A 24,133-nucleotide genomic window follows, 5' to 3' on the forward strand; every position below is an offset into this window, starting at 1 on the left:
CCGCCCGTCTGTCCCCTCCGCCCGTCTGTCCCCTCCGACCGTCTGTCCCCTCCGACCGTCTGTCCCCTCCGACCGTCTGTCCCCTCCGACCGTCTGTCCCCTCCGACCGTCCGTCCCTGCCACCTCTGTCCGACTGTCTGTCCTTCCCCGTCCGACTCCAATTGTCCGTCCGTTCCGACTCCAACTGTCCGTCCGTTCCGACTCCAACTGTCCGTCCGTTCCGACTCCAACTGTCCGTCCGTTCCGACTCCAACTGTCCGTCCGTCTGACTCCAACTGTCCGTCCGTCCGTCCCTGCCACATCCGTCCGTCCCTGCCACATCCGTCCGTCCCTGCCACATCCGTCCGTCCCTGCCACATCCGTCCGTCCATCCCCGCCACCTCCCCCCTCCCCCCTCCCCCCTCAACCTCTGACCGTGTGTCCCCCCCCTCAACCTCTGACCGTGCGCCCCCCCCTCAACCTCTGACCGTGCGCCCCCCCTCAACCTCTGACCGTGCGCCCCCCCTCAACCTCTGACCGTGCGCCCCCCCTCAACCTCTGACCGTGCGCCCCCCCTCAACCTCTGACCGTGCGCCCCCCCTCAACCTCTGACCGTGCGCCCCCCCTCAACCTCTGACCGTGCGCCCCCCCTCAACCTCTGACCGTGCGCCCCCCCCCCTCAACCTCTGACCGTGCGCCCCCCCCTTCAACCTCTGACCGTGCGCCCCCCCCTCAACCTCTGACCGTGCGCCCCCCCTCAACCTCTGACCGTGCGCCCCCCCCTCAACCTCTGACCGTGCGCCCCCCCCCTCAACCTCTGACCGTGCGCCCCCCCCCTCAACCTCTGACCGTGCGCCCCCCCCCTCAACCTCTGACCGTGCGCCCCCCCCCCTCAACCTCTGACCGTGCGCCCCCCCCCCCTCAACCTCTGACCGTGCTCCCCCCCCCCTTAACCTCTGACCGTGCGCCCCCCCTTAACCTCTGACCGTGCGCCCCCCTTAACCTCTGACCGTGCGCCCCCCCTCAACCTCTGACCGTGCGCCCCCCTCAACCTCTGACCGTGCGCCCCCCCCTCAACCTCTGACCGTGCGCCCCCCCCTCAACCTCTGACCGTGCGCCCCCCCCCTCAACCTCTGACCGTGCGCCCCCCCCCCTCAACCTCTGACCGTGCGCCCCCCCCTCAACCTCTGACCGTGCGCCCCCCCCCTCAACCTCTGACCGTGCGCCCCCCCTCACCTCTACTTTGACCGTGCCCCCCCCCCTCAACTCTGACCGTGCGCCCCCCCCTCAACCTCTGACCGTGCGCCCCCCCTCAACCTCTGACCGTGCTCCCCCCCTCAACCTCTGACCGTGCTCCCCCCCTCAACCTCTGACCGTGCTCCCCCCCTCAACCTCTGACCGTGCTCCCCCCCTCAACCTCTGACCGTGCTCCCCCCCTCAACCTCTGACCGTGCTCCCCCCCCCCTCAACCTCTGACCGTGCTCCCCCCCCCCTCAACCTCTGACCGTGCTCCCCCCCCCTCAACCTCTGACCGTGCTCTCCCCCCTCAACCTCTGACCGTGCTCTCCCCCCTCAACCTCTGACCGTGCTCCCCCCCCTCAACCTCTGACCGTCCGTCTGTCCATTCCTCAACCACAGACCCCTACTAATTACCGTTATTAACCACAAATGTTTCCTAAACTCCGACTATAAAACTGACTGACCCCCTAATCTGCAACCATTCTGTCCCTCAACCCCCAACCGTCCTGTCCTTCAACCTCCAACTTCTTTGGTTGACCATGGTGAGGCCTGTTCTGAGTGGAACCTGTCCTGTTAAAACGCTGTATGGTCTTGGCCACAGTGCTGCAGATCAGTTTCAGGGTCTTGGCAATCTGCTTATAGCCTAGGCCAGTGATGGTGAACCTTGGCACCCCAGATGTTTTGGAACTACATTTCCCATGATGCTCAATTACACTACAGAGTGGATGAGCATCATGGGAAATGTAGTTCCAAAACATCAGGGATGCCAAGGTTCGCCATCACTGGCCTAGGCCATTTTTATGTAGAGCAACAATTATTTTTTTCAGATCCTCAGAGAGTTCTTTGCCATGAGGTGCCATGTTGAACTTTTTAAGTGACCAGTATGAGAGGGTGAGAGCGATCATGCCAAATTTAACATACCTGCTCCCCATTGAGACCTTGTAACACTAACAAGTCACATGACACAATGGGGGACAATTGCTAATTGTGCCCAATTTTGACATTTTCACTTAGGGGTGTACTCACTTTTGTTGTAAAGAGGTTTCGACATTAATGGCTGTGTGTTGAGTTATTTTGAGGGACAACAAATTTACACTGTTATACAAGCTGTACACTCACTACTTTACATTGGAGCAAAGTGTCATTTCTTCAGTGTTGTCACATGAAAAGATATAATAAAATATTTACAAAAATGTGAGGGGTGTACTCACTTTTGTGAGATACTGTGTATTGCATAGTGACAAAATACATACAATATAATACAGTAAAACAAGGAAACTTTTTAATTCTATAATACATAGTAGTATAGTGGCACATTGACATGGCAACATAGTGGTATCATAGTAGTAATAGCATAAAAACGCCAGACTCATTAATGCGTTTCTCCACAGTAATAGACATCATTTTTATAGATGGGCTTTCTATACAGTTGTGCTCATAAGTTTACATTAGAAGAAGAAAGTCATTACTATGCAAATGCCACAAAGTATTCCGCTTACAAAATGGCAAACAGCACAGAGACAAGCCTCAAACCTTTTGGCACTAAGTCATTTGGAGTGATGAGACCAAAATTGAGCTTTTTGGCCACAACCATAAATGCTACATTTGGCGAGGAGTCAACAAGGCCTATGATGAAAGGTTCACCATTCCTACTGTGAAACATGGAGGTGGATCGCTGATGTTTTGGGGATGTGTGAGTTACAAAGGCACAGGAAATTTGGTCAAAACTGTTGGCAAGATGAATGCAGTATGTTATCAAAAAATACTGGAGGAACATTTGCATTCATCAGCCAGGAAGCTGCGCATGGGATGTACTTGGACATTCCAACATGACAATGATACAAAACACAAGGCCAAGTCGACCTGTCATTGGCTACAGCAGAATAAAGTGAAGGTTCTGGAGTGGCCATCTCAGTCTCCTGACCTCAATATCATTGAGCCACTCTGGGGAGATCTCAAACATGCAGTTCATGCAAGACAGCCCAAGAATTTACAGGAACTGGAGGCTTTTGCTAAGAGGAATGGGCAGCTTTACCATCTGAGAAGATAAAGAGCCTCATCCACAAATACCACAAAAGACTTCAAAATGTCATTGATGTTAAAGGGGGCAATACAGGGTATTAAGAACTGGGTATGTAAACTTTTGATCAGGGTCATTTGGGGAGTTTCTGTTATGATTATGATTTTAAAAATAGTAAACACAGTTGATTGATAATAAATGACTTCAGCCAAACACTAACCATGAGTGAAAGAAAAGTTTTTGTGTTATTCATATTCTCTGAAAAATAGTTAAGAAATCATAATCATCATTCTGCCAAGGTATGTAAACTTATCAGCACAACTATATGTGTCTCCCACTACCCGGGGGGGGGGGTTATTTCCCATGGAGTGCCTTTTATGTTGGTTCTTCCATCTGTGTTATGGGCATCACTGCCTCAGCTTCCAGGGCTGATGATTTAGCCCTTGCCCTCCTTACCCGTGCCCAGACTCATGACTGGTCTGTAAGTATGAGTGGGGGACTTACTCTTGTACTATTCTTTTTAATTATTATCCTATATAATACTTACCTTTTTAATACTTCTATAGACCTCTACACCGCATCTGCTCCTGAAGAGTGGCAATGTAGCCACGAAACGCGTCAAGCTATCTTTATGCCTTCTATTCTACTTTCATATACTACTTATAACATGTTCATTTGGATTCTACCAACTTGAATACAAATTATGTCTATTACTGTGGGGTCACGCATCAATAATTCTGGTGTTTTTATGATGTTACTACTGTGATACCACTATGTTGCTATGTCAATATGCTATTATACTACTATGTATTAGGTTATGGAATTAAAGTTTACTTATATTGTATGTATTTTTTCACTATGATATATGTGTGTGTGTGTGTGTGTGTGTGTGTGTATAATATATGTGTCACAATTATGGGTTTTTCCATCAGACATCATTGTGCTGTGCATGTTTCATATAAAGTCCCAAACCTTGCTCTCATATACCTCAAATGTCAGATGGAGGTACATTATAAAGTCCCAAACCCCTTTTCTCTTAACCACCGACCATTTCTAACCTCCAACTGTCCCTAACCACCAACCATTTCTAACCTCCAACCGGCCCTAAACTCCGACTGTGTCTAACCTACGACCATCCCTAATCACTGACTGTCTTCAACCTCCTTCTGTCCCTAACCTCTGACCGTTCCTAACCACCAACCATCTTCACCCTCCGACTGTTCCTAATCACTGACCATTTCTAACCTCCGACTGTTTCTAAAGCCGCGTACACACGTAGCGGTATGTCCGACGTACTTAGTCTGACGGACTTCCCGCCATACTGTCCGTCGGACTTTCCGAACGGGCTACTTGCCCACACACGGCACTTTTTGAGCGGACTAATACGGCGTACTAAGTCCGCCGTACTATCCGCCCTACTTTTGAAATGAACGGACTCGCTCACACACGCGGAGGAAAGTCCGCTCATTTCGAGCGCGTCTCCGGGTAGGCGGGGCCCGCGAAGGAGACGTTGCTGGCCCCGCCGCCTGGTATGGACTTAAATGGGAATGCCAACGTCGAAAAAAATCGGTGTGGGGGTTCCCCCCAAGTCCACAACAGACCCTTGTCCGAGCACGCTACCCGGCCGGCCAGGAAAGGGGGGCGAGTGAGCGCCCCCCCCCCCTCCTGAGCCGTACCAGGCCGCGTGTCCTCAACATGGGGGGTGCCTTGGGGAAGGGGGGGCCATGCGGCCCCCCCACCCCAAAGCACCTTGTCCCCATGTTGATGAGGACAAGGGCCTCTTCCCGACAACCCTGGCCATTGGTTGTCTGGGTCTGCAGGCGGGGGGCTTATCGGAATCCGGGAGCCCCCTTTAATAAGGGGGCCCCCGGATAACCGGCCCCCCACCCTATGTGAATGAGTATGGGGTACAATGTACCCCTACCCATTCACCTGTAAAATAAAAGTACAAAAAAAAAACACAACACACGAGATAAAATACTTTATTGCACAGCTCCGGGGGTCTTCCGTCTTCGGGGGTCTTCTCGCCGGACTCCTCCGCTATCTTCTTGTAGCTCTTTTGCTAACGGAGGAGTCCGGCTTTCTTCCTCGCCGCCGGCCTCTTCTTCCGACTTCGGGGGTCTTGTCCCCCTCTTCGGTTCTTCTGCCGGGCCACCGCGCCTTCTTATAGCTCTTTTACAGGCGGTGGCCCGGTGTTCTGTCGCCGCCGCCTTCCGTTCTTCTTCTTCTTCTTCTTCTCCTTCTCCAGGAGATGTTGACTCGACAATCTCTCCGGCCGCAATGCCAGGGACGCGCTGCGCGGCCACTTATATAGGGACAAGGGGCGGTGTCACATGGCCCCCCCTTTCCTGGCTGGCCGGGTAGCGTGCTCGGACAAGGGTCTGTTGTGGACTTGGGGGGTACCCCCACGCCGATTTTTTTTCGGCGTTGGGGTTCCCCTTTAAGTCCATACCAGGCGGCGGGGCCAGCGACGTCTCCTTCGCGGGCCCTGCCTACCTTGAGACCCGCTCGAAATGAGCGGACTTTTCTCCGCGCGGGAAAAGTCCGCTCATTTCAAAAGTACGGCGGACTGGCATACACACGGCCGGATTGTTCGCCGAAATGCGAGTCCGCCGGGAAGATTGGTGTGCAACACGGCATTCTAAGTCCGTTTGGCGGACTTGAGTTTGCCGGACTTTTCCACTGGATTGTTTGATCGTGTGTACGCGGCATAACTACTGACCATTTCTAACTTCTGACTGTCCCCAACTACCAACTGTCTTAAACCTCTTCCTAAACTTCCAACTGCCCCTAACCTCTGAGCATTGCTAACCTGCAACTATCTCTAACCTCCAACCACAGACCGCTTTCAAATCTGACCGTCTGTAACCCCCATCTGTCTCTGATCACCCCCAATCTCCAACCGTCCTTAACTCCTGACCATCCATAACCATGGAGCTTCCCTAACTTTTGATCGCCCCAACCTCCAACTATCCCTAACCTCTGACCGCCTCTAACCACCGTCCATCCCTAATAACTGATCATCTCAACCTCCGAACATCCCTAACCATTAACATTTCCTACCTGCTGGCCATCCTCAACTACTGATCATTCCAATTCATTGACCATCCCTAACTATTTTCACTCCCTAACCCTTAACATTTCTAACCTATAACAATTCCTACTCCCTGATCATCCCTAACTTCTAACCAACCCTAACCATTAATATTTCTAAACTCTGACTATCCCTAACTATTAATATTTCTAACAATTCCCACCCACTGATTATCCCTAACCTCCAACCATTACCATGGCCTAGGGGAGTTGCCCCAAGTCTAGTGGGCCAACCACTGGCTCAAGAAGGATAGCAGCATTGAGTCATCTGTTAATGTGAGGTGGAGAGGATACAGGTGCCACCCTCTTTGATTTGGCAGTATGGGGGTGGATCTGTGCAGTTTGATGGTTGTAAAGTGAACACAGTGTGTCTTCTCTTTCAGCTGGGATGAGACACATTTTGGAAAGATGGGAAGTTATTACATCAACAGGACGTTTTTCTTCGATGTGCACCCCCCTCTAGGGAAGGTAAGAGACTCTACCCCGCCCCTGGGAAAGCTAAGAGACTCTACCCTACCCCTGGGGATGCTAACAGACTTTAAAATGTTTTTCTCTTAATCCTCAGATGTTAATTGGATTGGCTGGACATTTGACTGGATACAATGGCTCCTTCTCCTTCCTAAAGCCTGGGCAAAGCTATGAAGACCACAACTACCTGGGCATGAGAGGGGTGAGAGGCAGTATCACACTGCAGGGGGCACATGTCTGACATTTTTCTTCTGTGATCTGAGCAAACCTCCATGATGGTGGGAACCAAGATAGGGGATATCGGGACATGAGAATCAGTTCCTCAACTTCCTGCAGTTTTCTCTCCAGTTGCTTGCAGATAAATCTGTGCTAGTGGTGGAGATAGTGGGTGATTCCCCAATGCTTGGATGTGTATAGTAGAGATGGTTAGTGGCTCCCCCAGTGATTGGATGGATGTTTTTTTATGGATGCGGAGATGATCGGTGGCTCGTCAGGGATTAAAGGCAGGTGATCTGTGTAAATGGTAAAGTTGATTGATGGTTCCCCCAGTAATTGGAGGCAGGGGCTCTGTGGATCTAAAGGTGGTGGGTTCTCTGTAAATGTAAAGATAGTGGGTGGTTCCCCCAATAATTTGAGGTGCGCATGTGGATGTGGTGAAGATGATTGCTGGCTCCCCCAGGGATTTGGAGGTGTGTCCCCCGTGAATGTTAAGTTGGTGGCTGGTTCCTCCTGTAATTGGAGGCATGTGGTCTGTGGATCTGATGGAGATGATTGCTGGTTCCTCATGTGATTGGAGGCAGGTTCTCTGTGGATGTGGGGATGATTGGTGGCTCCTCTGGTAAATTAAAGTGTGCGCTCTTTGTATGGGATAAAGATGATTTCTGGTTCCTCCAGTGATTGGAGGTGTATGGTATAGATGGTTAGTGGCTCCTCCAGTGATTGGCAGAGTGGTGCTCTGTGGATGTGGAGATGGTCCGTGGCCAGGAATTGAAGGCAGGTGGTCTGTGCATGTGGTAAAGATGATTGAAGGCTCCCCCAGTATTGGAGGCAGGTGCTCTGTGGATCTGAAGATGGTGGGTAATATGTGCTTGTACAGATGGTGGCTGGTTCCCCCAATAACTTGAGGTTCATGGTTTGTAGATGTGGTGAAGATGAATGGTAGTTCCCCCAGTGATTGGAGGAAGGTGCTTTTGTGGAGGTGGCGATGACTGGTGGTTCCCCCAGTGATTGGAGAAAGGTGCCCTGTGAAGGTGAAGATGATTGGTGGCTCTTTAGTGATCGTAGGAAGGTGCTCTGTGGATATGGAGATGATTGGTGGCTCCCCCAGTAATTGGAAGTGGTTGCTCTGTGTATGCGGTGAAGATGATTGGTGGCTCCCCCAGTGATTGGAGGAAGGTGCTCTGTGGAGATGAAGATGATTGATGGCTCCTCCAATGATTGGAAGTGGGTGCTCTGTGTATGTGGTGAAGATGATTTGTGGCTCCCCCAGTGATTGGAAGTGGGTGCTCTGTGTATGTGGTGAAGATGATTTGTGGCTCCCCCAGTGATTGGAAGTGGGTGCTCTGTGTATGTGGTGAAGATGATTGGTGGGCCCCTTCAGTGATTGGTGATAGGTGCTTTAATGCAGGGTATATCCCAATATATTAATTGAGCAACATGTTTTTACTTTTGGCAGTTCTGCGCCTTTCTAGGCTCCTGGCTCCCTCCACTAGCCTTCCTCATCATCCTGCAGCTCTCTGGATCATTATCGGCTGCCTTACTGGCTGCTCTTCTCATCCTGCTCGGTAAGGATATCCTGATAATCGGTTATTGTTCATATGCATGAATCTAGGATGTCACCTCTTTTCTGGATTGGGCACTATGCCGCTGGGTGTCATGGCCATCATCTGATCAGAGCTCACAAAGTTAATTGCCCCTGCTCCTCCTACTTGAACAGGGCCAATAGTTAGTCCTTAGTCCTAAAGACTGCTGACAGGGCAATTGATATTAACACTTTTGATATTATTACTGCAATTATTTCCCACAGACACTGGCTGCATCACACTGTCCCAGTACATCTTGCTGGATCCCATCCTCATGTTCTTCATCATGGCCGCCGTTTTCAGTATGGTCAAGTTTAACACCTGGTCCGGCAGGTGAGTAGAGGGGACGTAGTGACAAGAAGAGAACCGCTACATGTCCATCCCCCTTCCTGAATTCTAACCTTACCTATCTCTACTGCTTTGTGTTTTTATGTCTGGGTAAAATAAAACATGCATATGCAGTACATGCAGATTTCCCTTTTTGTTTTGTCACTTTAAAATGCAGACAAATGCATATTGATCCTGCAGCAATCCAGTGACCTCTCAACTTGATTTACTGAGCTGACAACTCCACCTCTGCTGCATTGAAATCTCAAAAGGTTTTGTCAGCCCTGTCCCGTTCTCCTCTGCAGGACTACAGAAAGCCTCTCTACTTTTATTTTGGAAATAGAGTGGTTATGTAGTCCAGGAAGGAAGAACTGGGTAGGGGTTACAACACTGCTTGGGCTTTCAATGTAGTAGGGGTAAAGTGGTAAGTATGTTTAATGCGGAGAGTTAATGTTTTTTTTTTTTTTTTTTTTTTTGTCACCTTGCATAATTACTTCTATCCTCCCCCCTAAAGTTGGCCATAAATTATAAATAATTATGTCACAGTGGACAAATGTCCCGTGAGTATAGTGCCTCATCCTTTAATAGAATATGTATAAAGAATGTAATGGGATTTTAATGGCACCAGAGAAATTAGACAGCCATAAAAAATACAAAAAGTTTACTTTATACATGATTAAAAACAGACACAAAAGTTAAAAACATGTATATCAACTGTATACATCACTTCTATGGATACATGTATACCCCAAAGGGTCACACTATATAAGAAAGTGTAAAGATACGCACTGGCGTGTTTCAACTTCCGTCGTCTTCTTCAGAGGGTAGTGCGACATGGGTAACTTTCTACAGAAGACCAATATATTACAAAAACATTATAAAGAAATGATACACTGCTATCATTTATAATCAAGGCAATGTCACCGTATGATACAAAATACGCAACCAACTCACAGTATGGATAGCAATTGCCAACCCGCATCTATGGAGCACCCCAGATGCCTGAGGAGAATCAAATGTACCAGGAAGGGGACCCTCAAGGGACATGCTGCCACAGAGCAAAAATTCAACCAATGAATACAATAAAACAAAGAAGCAAAGAGGAGAAAACCTCTTATCAAAGAAAACCCATTATAAGGTTTTTGTTAGGGTTAGCTGGTTAGCGTGGACGGAGGAATCTCCCCTGCCAGCTGGCATCCACAGCTGTCAGAATACCTGAACAATGCATGCATTTGATGAAAGTGCTGCTCGGCCAAGCTGTTTTTCCACCTTGCTCCTTCATTTTTCAGATTGAAGGATGTCAGGTGGGAGGGTGACGACAGGGCCACGCACAACTCAAATTTCTGCCTTGTATAACCAGCCTAATGCCAACAATTCCCTTCGATCCCTGAGTCTAATTTTCCTATAGGCACCCTTAAAGTGGTTGTAAACCTCAGACAAGAAATACGAACAAAGACTATCCCTCTATAGTGTGTACTTGTCTCAATTAAGAGCACAAAGTGTCATTTCTGTCTGTTGCTTCCTTCCTCTGCTATCAGCATGAATCCCTTCTGACAGGTTTTCCTGACACCAAGAGAAAAATAGTGATGGGGAGGAACCTCCAGCTGATTGTCAGCCTCAGCTCTTTTCCTGTGTGCTGTGTGAAGAGGGTGTTTGCTTTTCCTCCTCTCTGAGCCTTGCAGATTGTAACTTTAGCTGTCCGCCCCCTTTTTTCTGATAACTCAGGAAAGCTGTATATATTCTACACTTTAGCTGTAAAGAAGAGAAGACAGCAAAATTAACAGGTACAACTTGCATAGGTGGCTTTGTTCCATCTCTGTGTATCACCTGAGGATAGTTCCTTCACTGGGTATATGTAAGGGTTTACAACCACTATAACTTTCTTGTCTCCAAAACGATCAGGCTGATACCCTATTGGCCCAGTCCATTGGTACCAGTTCACATCTTTCATCATCAGGGACATCTCTTCTGTAAACCTTCTGTCTGCTTTCTGCCAGACAATGAGGAGACATCAGGAAAAGGAACATTCCTCCAAGAGGTCTTTATTTATTTTTGGAATGTTTACCTCCTCACCGATTTATTTTCCGTGCTCTGTTCACTTTTTATGTTACAGCATTGCAGTTGTTTATGGTAGGGTGCAAAAAAGTCAGCGATGTGTACATGTCAGTGTGCATTCTGATTGGACCTTACAGTCCTGATAAAGGTGATCACCCCTTATATCCAATCACGTGTCGGGGATTTAAATTTAATGTAAATAAAATGGTACAGTGGGGAAAATAAATGAATTTGATCCCCTGCAGATTGTGTAAGTTTGCCCACTTGCAAAGAAATGAAGGGTCTATAATTGTTATCATAGGTGTATTTTAAATGATAGAGACAGAATATCAACCAAAAAAAAAAACCAAAATACAAATGAGTTGCAGTTCAGTGAATAAAATAAGTATTTGATCCCCTACCAACCAACAATTAATTCTGACTCCCACAGACTGGCTATAGTAAGTGCTGATGTGGTACACAGATTAGTCCTGTCAATTTAAGAAGGTGCTAGGCCGCTCCATGACCTTAATGTGCTTCTTCTTGAGCCACTCCTTTGTTGCCTTTGCGGGATGTTTTGGGTCATTGTCTCGCTGGAAGACCCATCATCAGTGTTCTGGCTGAGGGAAGAAGGTTCTCATCCAAGATTTTACAATACATGGCCCCGTCCATTGGCCCCTCAATGTGGCAAAGTCTGCATGTACATTTAGCAGAAAAACAGCCCGAAAGCATCATGTGTCCACCTCTGTGCTTGACTGTAGGGATGGTGTTCTTAGGGTCATAGTCAGCATTTTTCTTCCTCCAAAGACGGCGAGTTGCGTTAATGCCACAAGGCTCAATGTTGGTCTCATCTGACCACAGCGCTTACTCCCAATCCTTCTCTGAATTATTTAGATACATTGGCAAATTTCAGACAGGCCTGTACATGTACCCTCTGAGGAGGGGGACCTTGGGGGCACTGCAGGATTTCAATCCATGGTGGTGTATTGTGTTACCAATGGTTTGTTCGGTGTCTATGGTCCCAACTGCCTTGAGATCATTCACAAGCTCCTCCTGTGTAGTTCTGGGCTGATCCCTCACTTTTCTCATGATCATCCTTACCCCATGAGGGTAAATCTTGCATGGAGCTCCAACCTGAGGGCGATTGATGGTTATTTTGTATTTCTTCCATTTCTGAACAATCGCTCCAACAGTTGTCTCCTCACCAAGCTTCTTGCTGATGGTCTTGTAGCCTATTCCAGCCTTGTGCAGGTCTACAGTCTTGTCCCTGACATCCTTTGACAGCTCTTTGATCTTTCCCATGATGGTGAAGAAGTTTGAATGGAAGAAACATTCTGTGGACGGGTGTCCTCCTTTCCTTATTTTTTTATTTTTTATTTTTTTTTTACACATAACGAGTTGTCGTTGGGAGCACCTTCTTAAATTGACAAAGTAATCTGTGTACCACATGAACACCTACTGTAGCCAGTCTATGGGAGCCAGAATTATTGTTGGTTGGTAGGGGATCAGATACTTATTTTACTCACTGAACTGCAACTCCATTTTATAACATTTGTATCGTGTTATTTTTGGTTGATATTCTGTCTCTATCATTTAAAATACAGCTATGATAAAAATTATAGACCCTTAAAGTGGTTTTAAACCCTCCCAACAACTTTACTGTATTGAAATCCTCATAAAAAACACTGATTGTTGCTTGTAGCTGTCTCCTTACCCGTTTTAGTTTTGTTTTTAATGACGTGACTGGCGCATGCGATTCCCTTCCCTTAATTCACTGCACAATCTGTGTTCAGCCCATCTATTGACAGGGTGCCGTGAATTGGATTTCCTCTTCCAGCGGCATAGCTGTTAGATCGCGCGACTGGTACTCTCCATGTGACCGCATGACGTCGCATGGGGAGTAAACCTTCTGTATCCTAGCGTGGCGATCAGCTGCAGCAAAACAAACAGGCACGCATATGCCCAGAATGGATATTTGCCCGTTGATAAAGCACAAAAACTATGCAGCAGGTCAGCTATGAGTGGCGGTGCTTGGTTCCCGCAGTAATGTCAGATCGTGCATGCGCGAGATTACTCTGAAGGAACACATGAAATGTTTATATATTGTACGTGGGCTGAGAAAACCATACTGAAGATGGCGCCTCCTTATCTTGATAGAAACGTTTATTTCTAACTTTAAAAAAACATTTCTAAGTAATCAGCTATTGTGTGCTATTAGACCATGTAATGTTTGCTAAAGAGTGATTAAAACGAAATATATGAAAAGCAACATAGGGACTGCAGGGTTTACATCCTATTTAATTTCTTTGTAAGTGGGCAAACTTACAAAATATGCAGGGGTCCAAATAATTATTTCCCCTACTATATAGAGCAAGCACAGACCAGAACCTTACCCATCACCCCCTTCTCTCTCTCTCTCCTCAGGCCATTTGGCGCCCTCTGGTGGTGGTGGCTAATACTGACTGGTGTGAGTCTGGCGGGAGCGTTGGGTGTGAAGTTCGTTGGTCTCTTTGTGGTCATCTTCGTTGGTCTGAACACAGCGAGGGACCTGTGGAGGCTGCTGGGAGATCTCAGCCTGACGCTGGTGAGTTCTGGGAAATTTGTATCCAGTTACTTTATTTACTATCCTGGACTCTGTGTGTTGCCTCTTATTGCTGATGTGGACATTGTTGCGTTACATAATATGCCCGGTATTTATTTAAACAACCCAAAAATGTAATTGAATTGCTGAATGTTAGAAAATGTTCCTTGTGTTCTCCATTTTTGCAGGATGTTTTCCTGCGTCATTTGGCCGCTCGCGTTGTGTGTCTTATTGCTCTGCCGCTTGCCTTGTACGCTCTCATCTTTGCTGTGCATTTCACCGTCCTTAATAAAAGGTAAGCTGTGTGTCCTCATTTCCTGCTCCGCTCTGATGTGTTCTGCCATGGCATGCACTGTGTGATGTACTGATCAGTATTGGGGGTCCCTGGAAATCATATCTTTTTCTTCCTCCTGCATTTCAGTGGTCCTGGCGATGGTTTCTTCAGCTCTGCCTTTCAGTCCCGTCTAGATGGAAATAATCTACACAATGCTTCTATGCCAGAACGTACGTACCAAATGGGCTGGAGAGAAGGGTTATTTCTTTGTAAAACAGGTGTCACGTAGCAAGGGGCGCTATACTGATTGTGGAGTGCAATGATCATACAGAGCACCATTTTAAATGGAGGAATCTCCTGTTTTGAGTACCTTACCCCTGTACTATAATGCAGGGGTCTCCATACTTTCAAACTAAAGGACCACTTTACTCCCCCCCCCCCCCTCAAACTTTAGGGGGGGCCAGCCAGTTGGATGAAGAAAATGCATCAATGGTAGTAATCAATGTTGTAGGCTTGGTAATCAGTGGGAGTTAAAAATAAATAAATAAAAATAAAACATTTAAAAAAAATACATCTTTGGTGTCAGTGGGAGGAATAGTCCCCCATCACTGATGTCAGTGGGAGGAATAGTTCTGCGGCAGTGTGGGGGGGGGGGGGGATAGTGCCCCATCATTGATATCGGTGAGAGGAATAGAGCCCCATCTTTGGTCGCAGTGAGAGGAATTGTGCCCCATCTTTGGGAGAAATAGTACCACATCATTGGTGGCAGTGAGAGGAATAGTGCCCGTCATTGGTGGCAGTGGGAGGAATAGTGCCCCGTCATTAGTCAGAGGAATAGTGCCCCGTCATTGGTGGCAGTGGGAGAAATAGTGCCCCGTCATTGGTGGGAGGAATAGTGCCCCGTCATTGGTGGGAGGAATAGTGCCCCGTCATTGGTGGCAGTGGGAGGAATAGTGCCTCGTCATTAGTGAGAAGAATAGTGCCCCGTCATTGGTGGCGGTGAAAGGAATAGTGCCCCGTTGTTGGTGTCAGTGGAAGGAATAATGCCCTGTCATTGGTGTCAGTGGGAAGAATAGTGCCGCATTGTTGGGGCACTATTCCTCCTACTTACACTATCATTGGTGCCATTGGGAAGATTAGCACCTTGTATCATTGGAAGGAAAAGTGCCCGAAGGACCAGATAAAGGCAAGCAAACAGTTTGGAGCCCCCTGCTATACTGTGCTCCATCTGTAATCAATAGACTGATTATGTGATCATTAGCTTCTATGATCATATTGAAGCTAAGGAAATCAAGTTATCAGTTTTTACCTTCATTGACACCTCCTATATTCCATTATATGTACTTGCGTGACATTACTTCTGATGACCTCGCACTCCCCATATAAGATGACATCACTGCTCCTTGGATCTGAGTGATGACATCACTTGCTATGAGCCATAGAAATAAAATTTCCTCATTCTTCCTGTGATGTGGTATATTGTAGCTGTACATGTATGTATGTATATGTGAAAGCCTTGGCTCTATACTATCCTCTTTCTCTAGATCTGGCATATGGATCAGTTATTACATTGAAGAACATGCGTACCGCCACTGGATATCTGCACTCACATTGGCACCTGTACCCCGAGGGGGTGGGAGCTCGACAGCAGCAGGTCAGCCCAACTGGACAGTAGCCAGAAGACCCTTCCCTTTTCTCCGGCCTGTTCTAATGCTCCCCTTCCTTCTTCCAGGTCACTACATACTCGCACAAAGACCAGAACAATTTTTGGATCATAAAGAAGCAAAACTCCGATTATGGTAATTAGAGCGGTGCCATTGGTGCATGAGGGTCGGAGTGATGTTGTTCTCTCCTGCTGACTCCTGCCATTGTTTAATTCCAGACCCCGCGGGCCCCTTGGAGTTTGTACGTCATGGGGACATCATCCGCCTGGAACACAAAACGTGAGTTTCCCTCCAGTTGGGAGATTACATTCAGAAAATGTATTTCCTTCAAGCAGAGAGTTGGGATTCGTATCTGATAAAATAATTGCCGGCATAGAACCTTGTAACTCAGAGATTCGCAGGGAGGCAGCGCCTAGAAAAAAGGTTTATAAAGCATAAAATCTGACCTCCGGCCTTCCCTTCAGTCTTGCACAGTTACAGAGGCCTGCGGCCAGGGCCCTTCCCGCCGAGCCCAGTGGTAGAACACCAGGGCCCCATTTTATTTTATGTATTTGTTTTTTTACAATGTTATTTTTTACAGTTTTTTTAGGAGCCCCATTGGGGGCCTTTGGTGACATATCAGGGGTCTAAACAGACTTCTGATGTTTCACCTTTTGAGGCAGAGAAAGGAGATTGAGGACACAGTGCTCCATCTCTTCAGCATCAGCCGCGATTAATAAATAGGAATAGCACTGTGTAGATCTTCCAGTTCATTCACAAACTGAAGCATAGCAAACACACAGTTTATTTTTCTTCATATATGAATGAACATGAGTCCGTGATTGGTAAAGATCACTTACTCTAGTCATTAAGACAAGGAAGGGGTCGGTAAGTGACATCTTTATCAGCCCCTTCCCCACTTTCCATCCTGACCGATCCCCCACAGCAGCCAGTGGGAGAGGGAAGGGAGGAAGCCGGTAGAGCTGCAGGGGATGAAGGGGAGCCAGAAGACCAGACAGCAGGGCAGGAGAAAAGAGATAAAAAAAAAAAAAGGGGGAAAGAGTCAAAATATAAAAAAGGTAATCCCCCGCGTGCTCACTCGCAAAAGCGAAAACATGCGTGCGTCACACCCGCCTATGTAAACGGTGTTCAAACCATACATGTGAGGTATTGCTGCGAACATTTGAGTGGGAGCAATATATTTCTAGCGCTAGACAACTAGAACTCTAAAGTGGTAACCTGTAAATAATTTTTTTTTTAAAGCTCCCCCTATGGAGATTTTTACGTACCGTAGTTTGGCGCAATTTTAAAGCATGACATGTTGGGAATCTATTTACTAGGTGTAACATCATCTTTCACATTATGCCACAAAAATCAGTCTAACTTTAGTGTTTGGTTTTTATTTTATTTATTGCTATGGTGTGATAACATGTGGCGCCTAGTGCCCAGGTGGGAGAGACCGTGGTGTTTGCAGAAGAGCACCTGAAAGGGGTGAGCTACCATATCGGAAGCTGCCAAGCAGACCAGCACAGAGTAATGCTAGGTCGGGTAGGGCAGTGCCCCCAAATGAGTAGGGCGTTTCAAAGCTTGCCAGGAGAGCTTGTGCCTGGAAGTGCCCCAAACAAAGGTGTTGAGGATAGCTTCCAATGTTCTAAACATGTGAGCAGGAATGTAGAGTGGGGCGTGCCAGAAGACATACAATAACTTGGGAAGGAGGATCATTTTCACCAGGTTAATATCAACTTAGTACATTTAGCCTGCCTATTAATGGTTCGAATTCCTGCTGAACCAGCCAATATTTGAACCCTGTGTGGTCGGCAAACAAATAGATGTGTAAGTCCCAGAGGGCCCTGCTGATTCATATACCTCTGTATTAATGGGAAGGATGTGACATTCTGCATTAACAGGCATTATATATCCTCTGCAGAACTGGGAGTGCATGGGAAAGTGCAAGAGGACAGTAAAAAGGGGAACATTTGAAGGTCGTGGAAAGCGGATGCGTTGGCTGGCGGGCGGTCGGCTCTGTAGATCTGTGTTTATGTGTAGTGTTTATGGAGCACAGCTGTGGAGTGTGCGTCGTGTGATCAGAGCCAGGTGTCTGTGCTCAGCGTGCTCGGGGGATAAAACGATTTCTAAAAAGATGCTTTGCTTACATGAGATGTTTATAAAGATTGTAAGTCGGACCTCCGCTGCAGCTCGTGGTATAAACAGCTGGGAGCGGGATCACCCCGAGAAGAGGAGGACCTCCAAGGGGGCTTCAGAGATGGAAAAATCTGCATCCCATAAACCGTTACTCGACCTTCATCTCCGCCATTTATAAATTCCATCTCATGTTTATGGCTCAGGTCAGAATATTCCATTGTAAATAATCTGCTGCAGGCGCACAGGCCCTTCGTGTCCTCGCTGTCCACGGGGATCCGGCACCGCCGAGGGGATGGAGGTCTGGCAGCCTTCATCCTTCTTCTCTCCTCTGACCTGCGGGTTGAGGCCAGGCATCTGATAGGGAAAATTCTTGAGAATTGTTTTTAATAGTGTTTCTCTTTTAACTTCACTTCCTATTACAGCAATCACTTTGTAGATTTCTGATTTACAGAGTTGGGCAGAAGAGTGGCTTAGTAGTTGGCACTTCTGTCTTCTGGCTCTGGGGTCCTCAGTTTCAGTCCTGGCTTGGACACTGTCTGCATGGCGTTTGCATGCTCTCCCTGTGCTTGCATGGGTTTCCTCCGACATTTCAAACCAACACTCTGGTTAGCTACATGAGTACCAACCAGTAATGCTCCTCCATTACCAGGCCATTATTCAATGCTGTGATAGTTTGACTGACAATTACTCTGTCACGCAACATTGTATCCAAACAATTTTATATGAAAGAGAGAAGGTTGCCCAAACAAGAGTTCCATAGAATACACGCCCTAGTAAGGGCCACAGGTGCATGCTCTGCAGTGAATCAAAGAGCAAGAAAATAGCCCTGGATGGCCGCACACCGATACAACACCTTTATTCGAGATTAAAAATCAGTACAGAGGAAGGGGCAAACAGCTTACCCCTTTCACAACGTGGGTTGGTGCTTAGTAATAGCTGACTAACCCATGGTGTGAAACGCGTAAGCTGTTTGCCCCTTCCTCTGTACGGTATGGACTGACTTTTTTTGGATTTTCAATCTCGAATAAAGGTGTTGTATCAGTGTGCGGCCGTCCAGGGCTATTTTCTTGCTCTTTCAAACTATTTTATATCATTTTTTGAGATGGAACTTTCTTTTATTGGTACTAAAGAGGAGTTCCAGCCTGGGCAAAAAAAAATATATAAGTCAGCAGCTACAAATACTGTAAGTGCGGACTTTCCAAACGGGCTACTTGCCCATACACGGCACTTTTTCAGCGGACTAATACGGCGTACTAAGTCCGCCGGACTATCCGCCGTACTTTTGAAATGAACGGACTCGCCCACACACGCGGAGGAAAGTCCGCTCATTTTGAGCGCGTCTCCAGGTAGGCGGGGCCCGCGAAGGAGACGTCGCTGGCCCCGCCACCTGGTATGGACTTAAAGGGGAACCCCAACGCCGAAAAAATCGGCATGGGGTCCCCCCCAGGTTCACATCAGACCCTTGTCCAAGCACGCTACCCGGCCGGCCAGGAAAGGGGGGGACGAGCGAGCGCCCCCCCCCCTCCTGAGCCATACCAGGCCGCGTACCGCGCGGCCCCCCCTTCCCCAAGGCACCCCCCCCATGTTGAGGGCACGCGGCCTGGTACGGCTCAGGAGGGGGGGATCGCTCACCCCCCCCCCCCTTTCCTGGCCAGCCGGGTAGCGTGCTCAGACAAGGGTCTGATGTGGACCTGGGGGGGGCCCCATGCCGATTTTTTTCGGCGTTGGGGTTCCCCTTTAAGTCCATACCAGGTGACGGGCCAGCGACGCCTCCTTCGCTGGCCCCGTCTACCTGGAGACGCGCTCAAAATGAGCGGACTTTTCTCCGCACGGGAAAAGTCCGCTCATTTCAAAAGTACGGCGGACTGGCATACCAATGGCCGGATTGTCCACCGAAATGCAAGTCCGGCGGGAAGATTGGAGTGCAAAAATACTTTCTAAGTCCGCCGGAGGCTACACACGGGGGATTGTCCGGCGGACTTGAGTTTGCCGGACTTTTCCACCCCGATTATTTGATCATGTGTACGCGGCATTACTTGTCCTCATCAACATGGGGACAAGGTGCTTTGGGGTGGGGGGGCCGCGCGGAGAAACACACAGGGATTTCTTCAGAATAACAAAAGGTAGGAATCTGCAACAAAGGTTGTTATAATCCTTGTAATGTACATTTATCACACAGGGGGGAATGTTGTTTTTCTCAACAAAAGTGGAGTTGCACTTTAAACCAAAAATTGTGAGAAAACTGATATTGAAATCTTTGGAAAATTGTGTAGTTTAGGATGTAAAGTGCACAGTACATCAGAGTGCAGGGGTCAGGACTATTTAATGCACAGAACAGCTTGCTAATTTTCAGTTGACAAGAGTTGGTGTCCCCTTATGGTGATGAGTGCCTATTTAAATCTTGCCGTTCAATGGTGTAGGTATGGCCAAAGATTTTTTTTTTTTTGGCCATCCTTGTCTTGCAGGTGATAGGAGTACACTTATTTATGTTCCCCTGTGACCCAGAGTCAGCTGATCTTGCCTGCTTTCAGCTGATGAGACAGAGCCACTCCAGGCTCTGGAAGGATCCTGACAATATTGCTGGGATCCATCCAGCTGCTTGATTGACAGCTGTAGCCACCCCTTCCCCAGCACATCCGTAAGCGCTGGAGGAGCATAGTGCAGAGTGGTTCCTGACAGTCGCTTCTTTCCACAACTGAGCAATTAGTGGTCATGTGATCGCTCAGCTCTCGGTCTTCCGGGGCCAGCTCCCAACATAGAGATGCATTACTCATGGGAGTGACGTCATTGCAGCTCCAACCAATCACAAAGCTGTAGTCTGAACTCGGAAGCAAGATGGGTGAAAATGGGTGCCTCGCTGGAAGGCTTTGTTTTCAGGTAAAGTTTCACGTGTATGCGATGCATACTAGCATATTATGCCTTGCCTTGCGGGTAAGAAAAAAAATAAATGTCCAGCGGTTTACAACCGCTTTAAATGGGGACATGTGTGATTCAGTGCATTTTTTGGCGCATTTAGGTGCGTTGCGGTGCATGTTTGCATTTTACCTTGTTCCAGTATTGTTCAATGCAGAAAAGAATTTACCATGTCCCACGTTTTTTTATTTTTTTCTGGAACTGGCACTTAGAGCCAGTTCACACCACATGCAGTCCAATGCATTTTTTTTTCTGCATCAAAAATGCATTGAAAATAGGCTATATGGTTTCCAATATTGGCATAGTTCACACCAGTGTGGTCAGTTCCAGGGTGTTACAGAAAAAAAAGTAGAACGCGCTACATTTTTCCTGCACTGGACTGTACTGGAACGCGGTAAAATGCACTGCGCGGTAAAACCCACTGCGCAAATACGGTGTGACAAAGTATTGCAACAACAGCCATTTTATTCTCTAGGGTGTTAGAAAAAAAATGTATAATGCTTGGGAGTTCTAAGTAATTTTCTAGCAAAAAAAAAAAAAAAGACAGTTTTTAACTTGTAAACTACAAATCTTAGAGGCTGAGTCCTTAAGTGGTTAATAAAGGGTAACAAAGTATTTGTTGGTGAAAAATGTAGGACGTTTCCCACCAGAATTATTATTTATTTTATATACATACATATATATATATATATATATATATATATATATATATATATATTTTTTTTTTTCCCCTGTTTTGCCTCCGTTCCATGTGGAAATCCTCATTTTCATTTGACTTCTCCTTTAGATAAAGCTATAGTTAGGTTTTTCCTGCAGCTCTGCCCGCACTCCTTGTCTCTGCACACTTTGCAGTTAGAGAAGCAGTGGATAATGAGGCCGAGCCATAGGAGAGAAGTTCAGAGATTTGCAGGAGAGAATAAGGGAAAAGGTAGGCGTCTTCAGGGTACGTTGGGACCATCAATCCGCAACAGGTGACTACTTCATCCTCCTGTGTGCATGGATTAATTACGTTTTATGTTTTGGCTTCCCAGGACAGGCCGCAACCTGCACAGCCACCAGCGTGAGGCGCCACTCACTAAGAAACACCTGCAGGTTACAGCGTATGGAACGGTGAGTGGTGGGAGTCTGCTGCATTTTGTATAAATACGTTTCTGACCAACACCCAATAACAGCCCTACTCTCCGCTCCTGCTCAGAATGGCACCGGGGACACCAATGATTTCTGGAGAATCGAGGTTTCTGGAGGGCGGAGCCCCGTGAAAGTTCTTCGCAGTCGCATTCGACTTTTGCACCTATCCACAGGCTGCGTCCTCGGCTCCTCTGCAAAGACTCTTCCCAAGTGGTATGTCACCCCCAAGATCACTTCCTCTCCAACCCCCAATACTTACATTATATCATATGTACTTAGAATGGCCCTGCATCAGAAAGGGCCTGTTTTTTATTTGGCGTGTTTTTTAATATGTTTAGCACAGTAAAATACATACATACATACATACATACATACATACATACATACATACATACATACATACACATATATATATAATATAATTTTTGGACATGAACATATACTGTATTGTCAAAAGTATTAGGACTCCTGCCTTTACACGCACATGAATTTTAATGGCATCGTAGGCTTCAATATGGAGTTGGTCCACCCTTTGCAGCTATAACAGCTTCAATTATTCTGGGAAGGCTGTCCACAAGGTTTAGAAGTGTGTCTATGGGAATGTTTGACCATTCTTCCAGAAGCACATTTGTGAGGTCAGGCACTGATGTTGGATAAGAAGGCCTGTCTCGCAGTCTCCACTCAAATCCATCCCAAAGGGGTTCTATCGGGCTGAGGCCAGGACTCTGTGCAGGCCAGTCAAGTTCCTCCACCCCAGACTCACTCATCCATGTCTTTATGGACCTTGCTTGGTGCACTGGTGAGCAGTTATGCTGGAACAGGAAGGAGACATTCCCAAACTGTTTCCACCAAAGTTGGGAGCATGAAATTGTCCAAAATGTCTTGGTTTGCCAACGCTTAAGAGTTCCCTTCAGTGGAACTAATGGGCCAAGCCCAACCCCTGAAAAACAACCCCACACCATAATCCACCCTCCACCAAATGATTTGGACCAATGCACAAAGCAAGATCCATAGACATGGATGAGCGAGTTTGGGGTGGAGGACCTGACTGGCCTGCACAGAGTCCTGACCTCAACCTGATAGAACACCATTGGAATGAATTAGAGTGGAGACTGTGAGCCAGGCCTGCTCGTCCAACATCAGTGCCTGACCTCACAAATGCGCTTCTAGAAGAATGGTCACACATTCCCATAGACACACTCCTAAACCTTGTGGACAGCCTTCCCAGAAGAGTTGAAGCTGTTATAGCTGCAAAGGGTGGGCCAACTCAATACTGAACCCTACTGACTAAGACTGGGATGTCATTAAAGTTCATGTGCGTGTAAAGACAGGCATCCCAATACTATTGGCAATATAGTGTGTGTGTGTGTGTGTGTGTGTGTGTGTGTGTATATATATATATATATATATATATGTATGTATGTATGTAGCTCTGACTTACTCCCACAGTGTTGTACAGAGAACACTGAGCCAGTCACATCAGTCTCTTCACCAGAAGAGCTTACATTCTAATTTCATATTCTATTATTATAATACATTTATATAGCTCTGACATATGCCATGGTCCTGTACGTGGTTATGATCTCATTGTGAGGACAGATTAAAGGTGAATGATGATATCTTGATGACTTCTCTTGTTTATTATCAGGGGATGGGAGCAGGGGGAGGTGACATGCAGTCCCTATTTACGGGAGAACCCCAGCACCACGTGGAATGTGGAGGACCATGAGAACCAGCGATGTAAGTGCCCGCGATGGGCTATTGTAGTCAGATTCTTTTCTGTCTCTACAGACGCTTAGCAGTGTTTTTTTTATTTGTCTGTCACTCATATAGACTTATTCTCAACACTCTTACCGGATAGCCGTTTACTTGGACATGGTTCTAATTGGACAGGCGATGTCATGCAATTTCCTGCTAGTCTTCTGATGTCCCCAAAGCGATGGGGAAAAAGATAACAAGATGATAAGATTACAGTCTACATGTATAGCTCCATCCTCTAGTATGTGAATACTGACGTCACATTTATTGAAAGCTGGGCGATGCTACAATAGAAAGTTAGGATTAGATGGTGATCTTACAATAGAAGAGGAGATCTAATGGTGATCATATGATAGAAGATGAGATCAGGAGATGATCGAGCATAGACAGATGGGATCAGATGGTGAATAGAAGGACAGGGTCAATTGATGATCATACGATAGAAGATTGGATCCAAATGGTGATCATATGATAGAAGATTAAATCAGGTGGTGATCGTATGATCGGACGGGATCAGATGGTGATTGGACGTTGGGATCAGATGGTGATCATATGATTGGACGTTGAAATCAGATAGGATTACTTCTTCCAGAGGAGCAAATAGAACCATGTGTAGTAGTATCTTACAATCTGAGATGTATGTATACATACATCTCTGGTTTACAAGTTTTCACAATTTTTGAAAAAAGGAGTGTAATTTTACCTCTTTAGGGATTTAAACTATATGAAAGG

The 24,133-nt window shown here is 47.0% G+C and overlaps 1 protein-coding gene across 1 annotated transcript in view; it reads left to right on the forward strand.

Moving 5' to 3' along the window:
• POMT2 (protein O-mannosyltransferase 2) overlaps positions 1 to 24,133 on the forward strand; it is a gene marked incomplete in the record, with an annotated part of 30,962 nt that overhangs the window by 1,127 nt on the left and 5,702 nt on the right. Inside the window, 13 exon segments of the mRNA XM_077463608.1 lie at positions 6,715 to 6,799; positions 6,897 to 7,001; positions 8,475 to 8,583; positions 8,826 to 8,934; positions 13,387 to 13,546; positions 13,732 to 13,838; positions 13,965 to 14,047; positions 15,362 to 15,471; positions 15,550 to 15,616; positions 15,700 to 15,760; positions 21,547 to 21,625; positions 21,711 to 21,856; positions 23,292 to 23,383. Of these exon segments, the coding sequence (XP_077319734.1) occupies positions 6,715 to 6,799; positions 6,897 to 7,001; positions 8,475 to 8,583; positions 8,826 to 8,934; positions 13,387 to 13,546; positions 13,732 to 13,838; positions 13,965 to 14,047; positions 15,362 to 15,471; positions 15,550 to 15,616; positions 15,700 to 15,760; positions 21,547 to 21,625; positions 21,711 to 21,856; positions 23,292 to 23,383 (1,313 nt within the window).

Source organism: Lithobates pipiens, unplaced genomic scaffold (assembly GCF_037356315.1).
Source record: "Lithobates pipiens isolate NorthernLeopardFrog02 unplaced genomic scaffold, aLitPip1_a1.2 Scaffold_30, whole genome shotgun sequence".
NCBI lineage: Eukaryota > Metazoa > Chordata > Amphibia > Anura > Ranidae > Lithobates > Lithobates pipiens.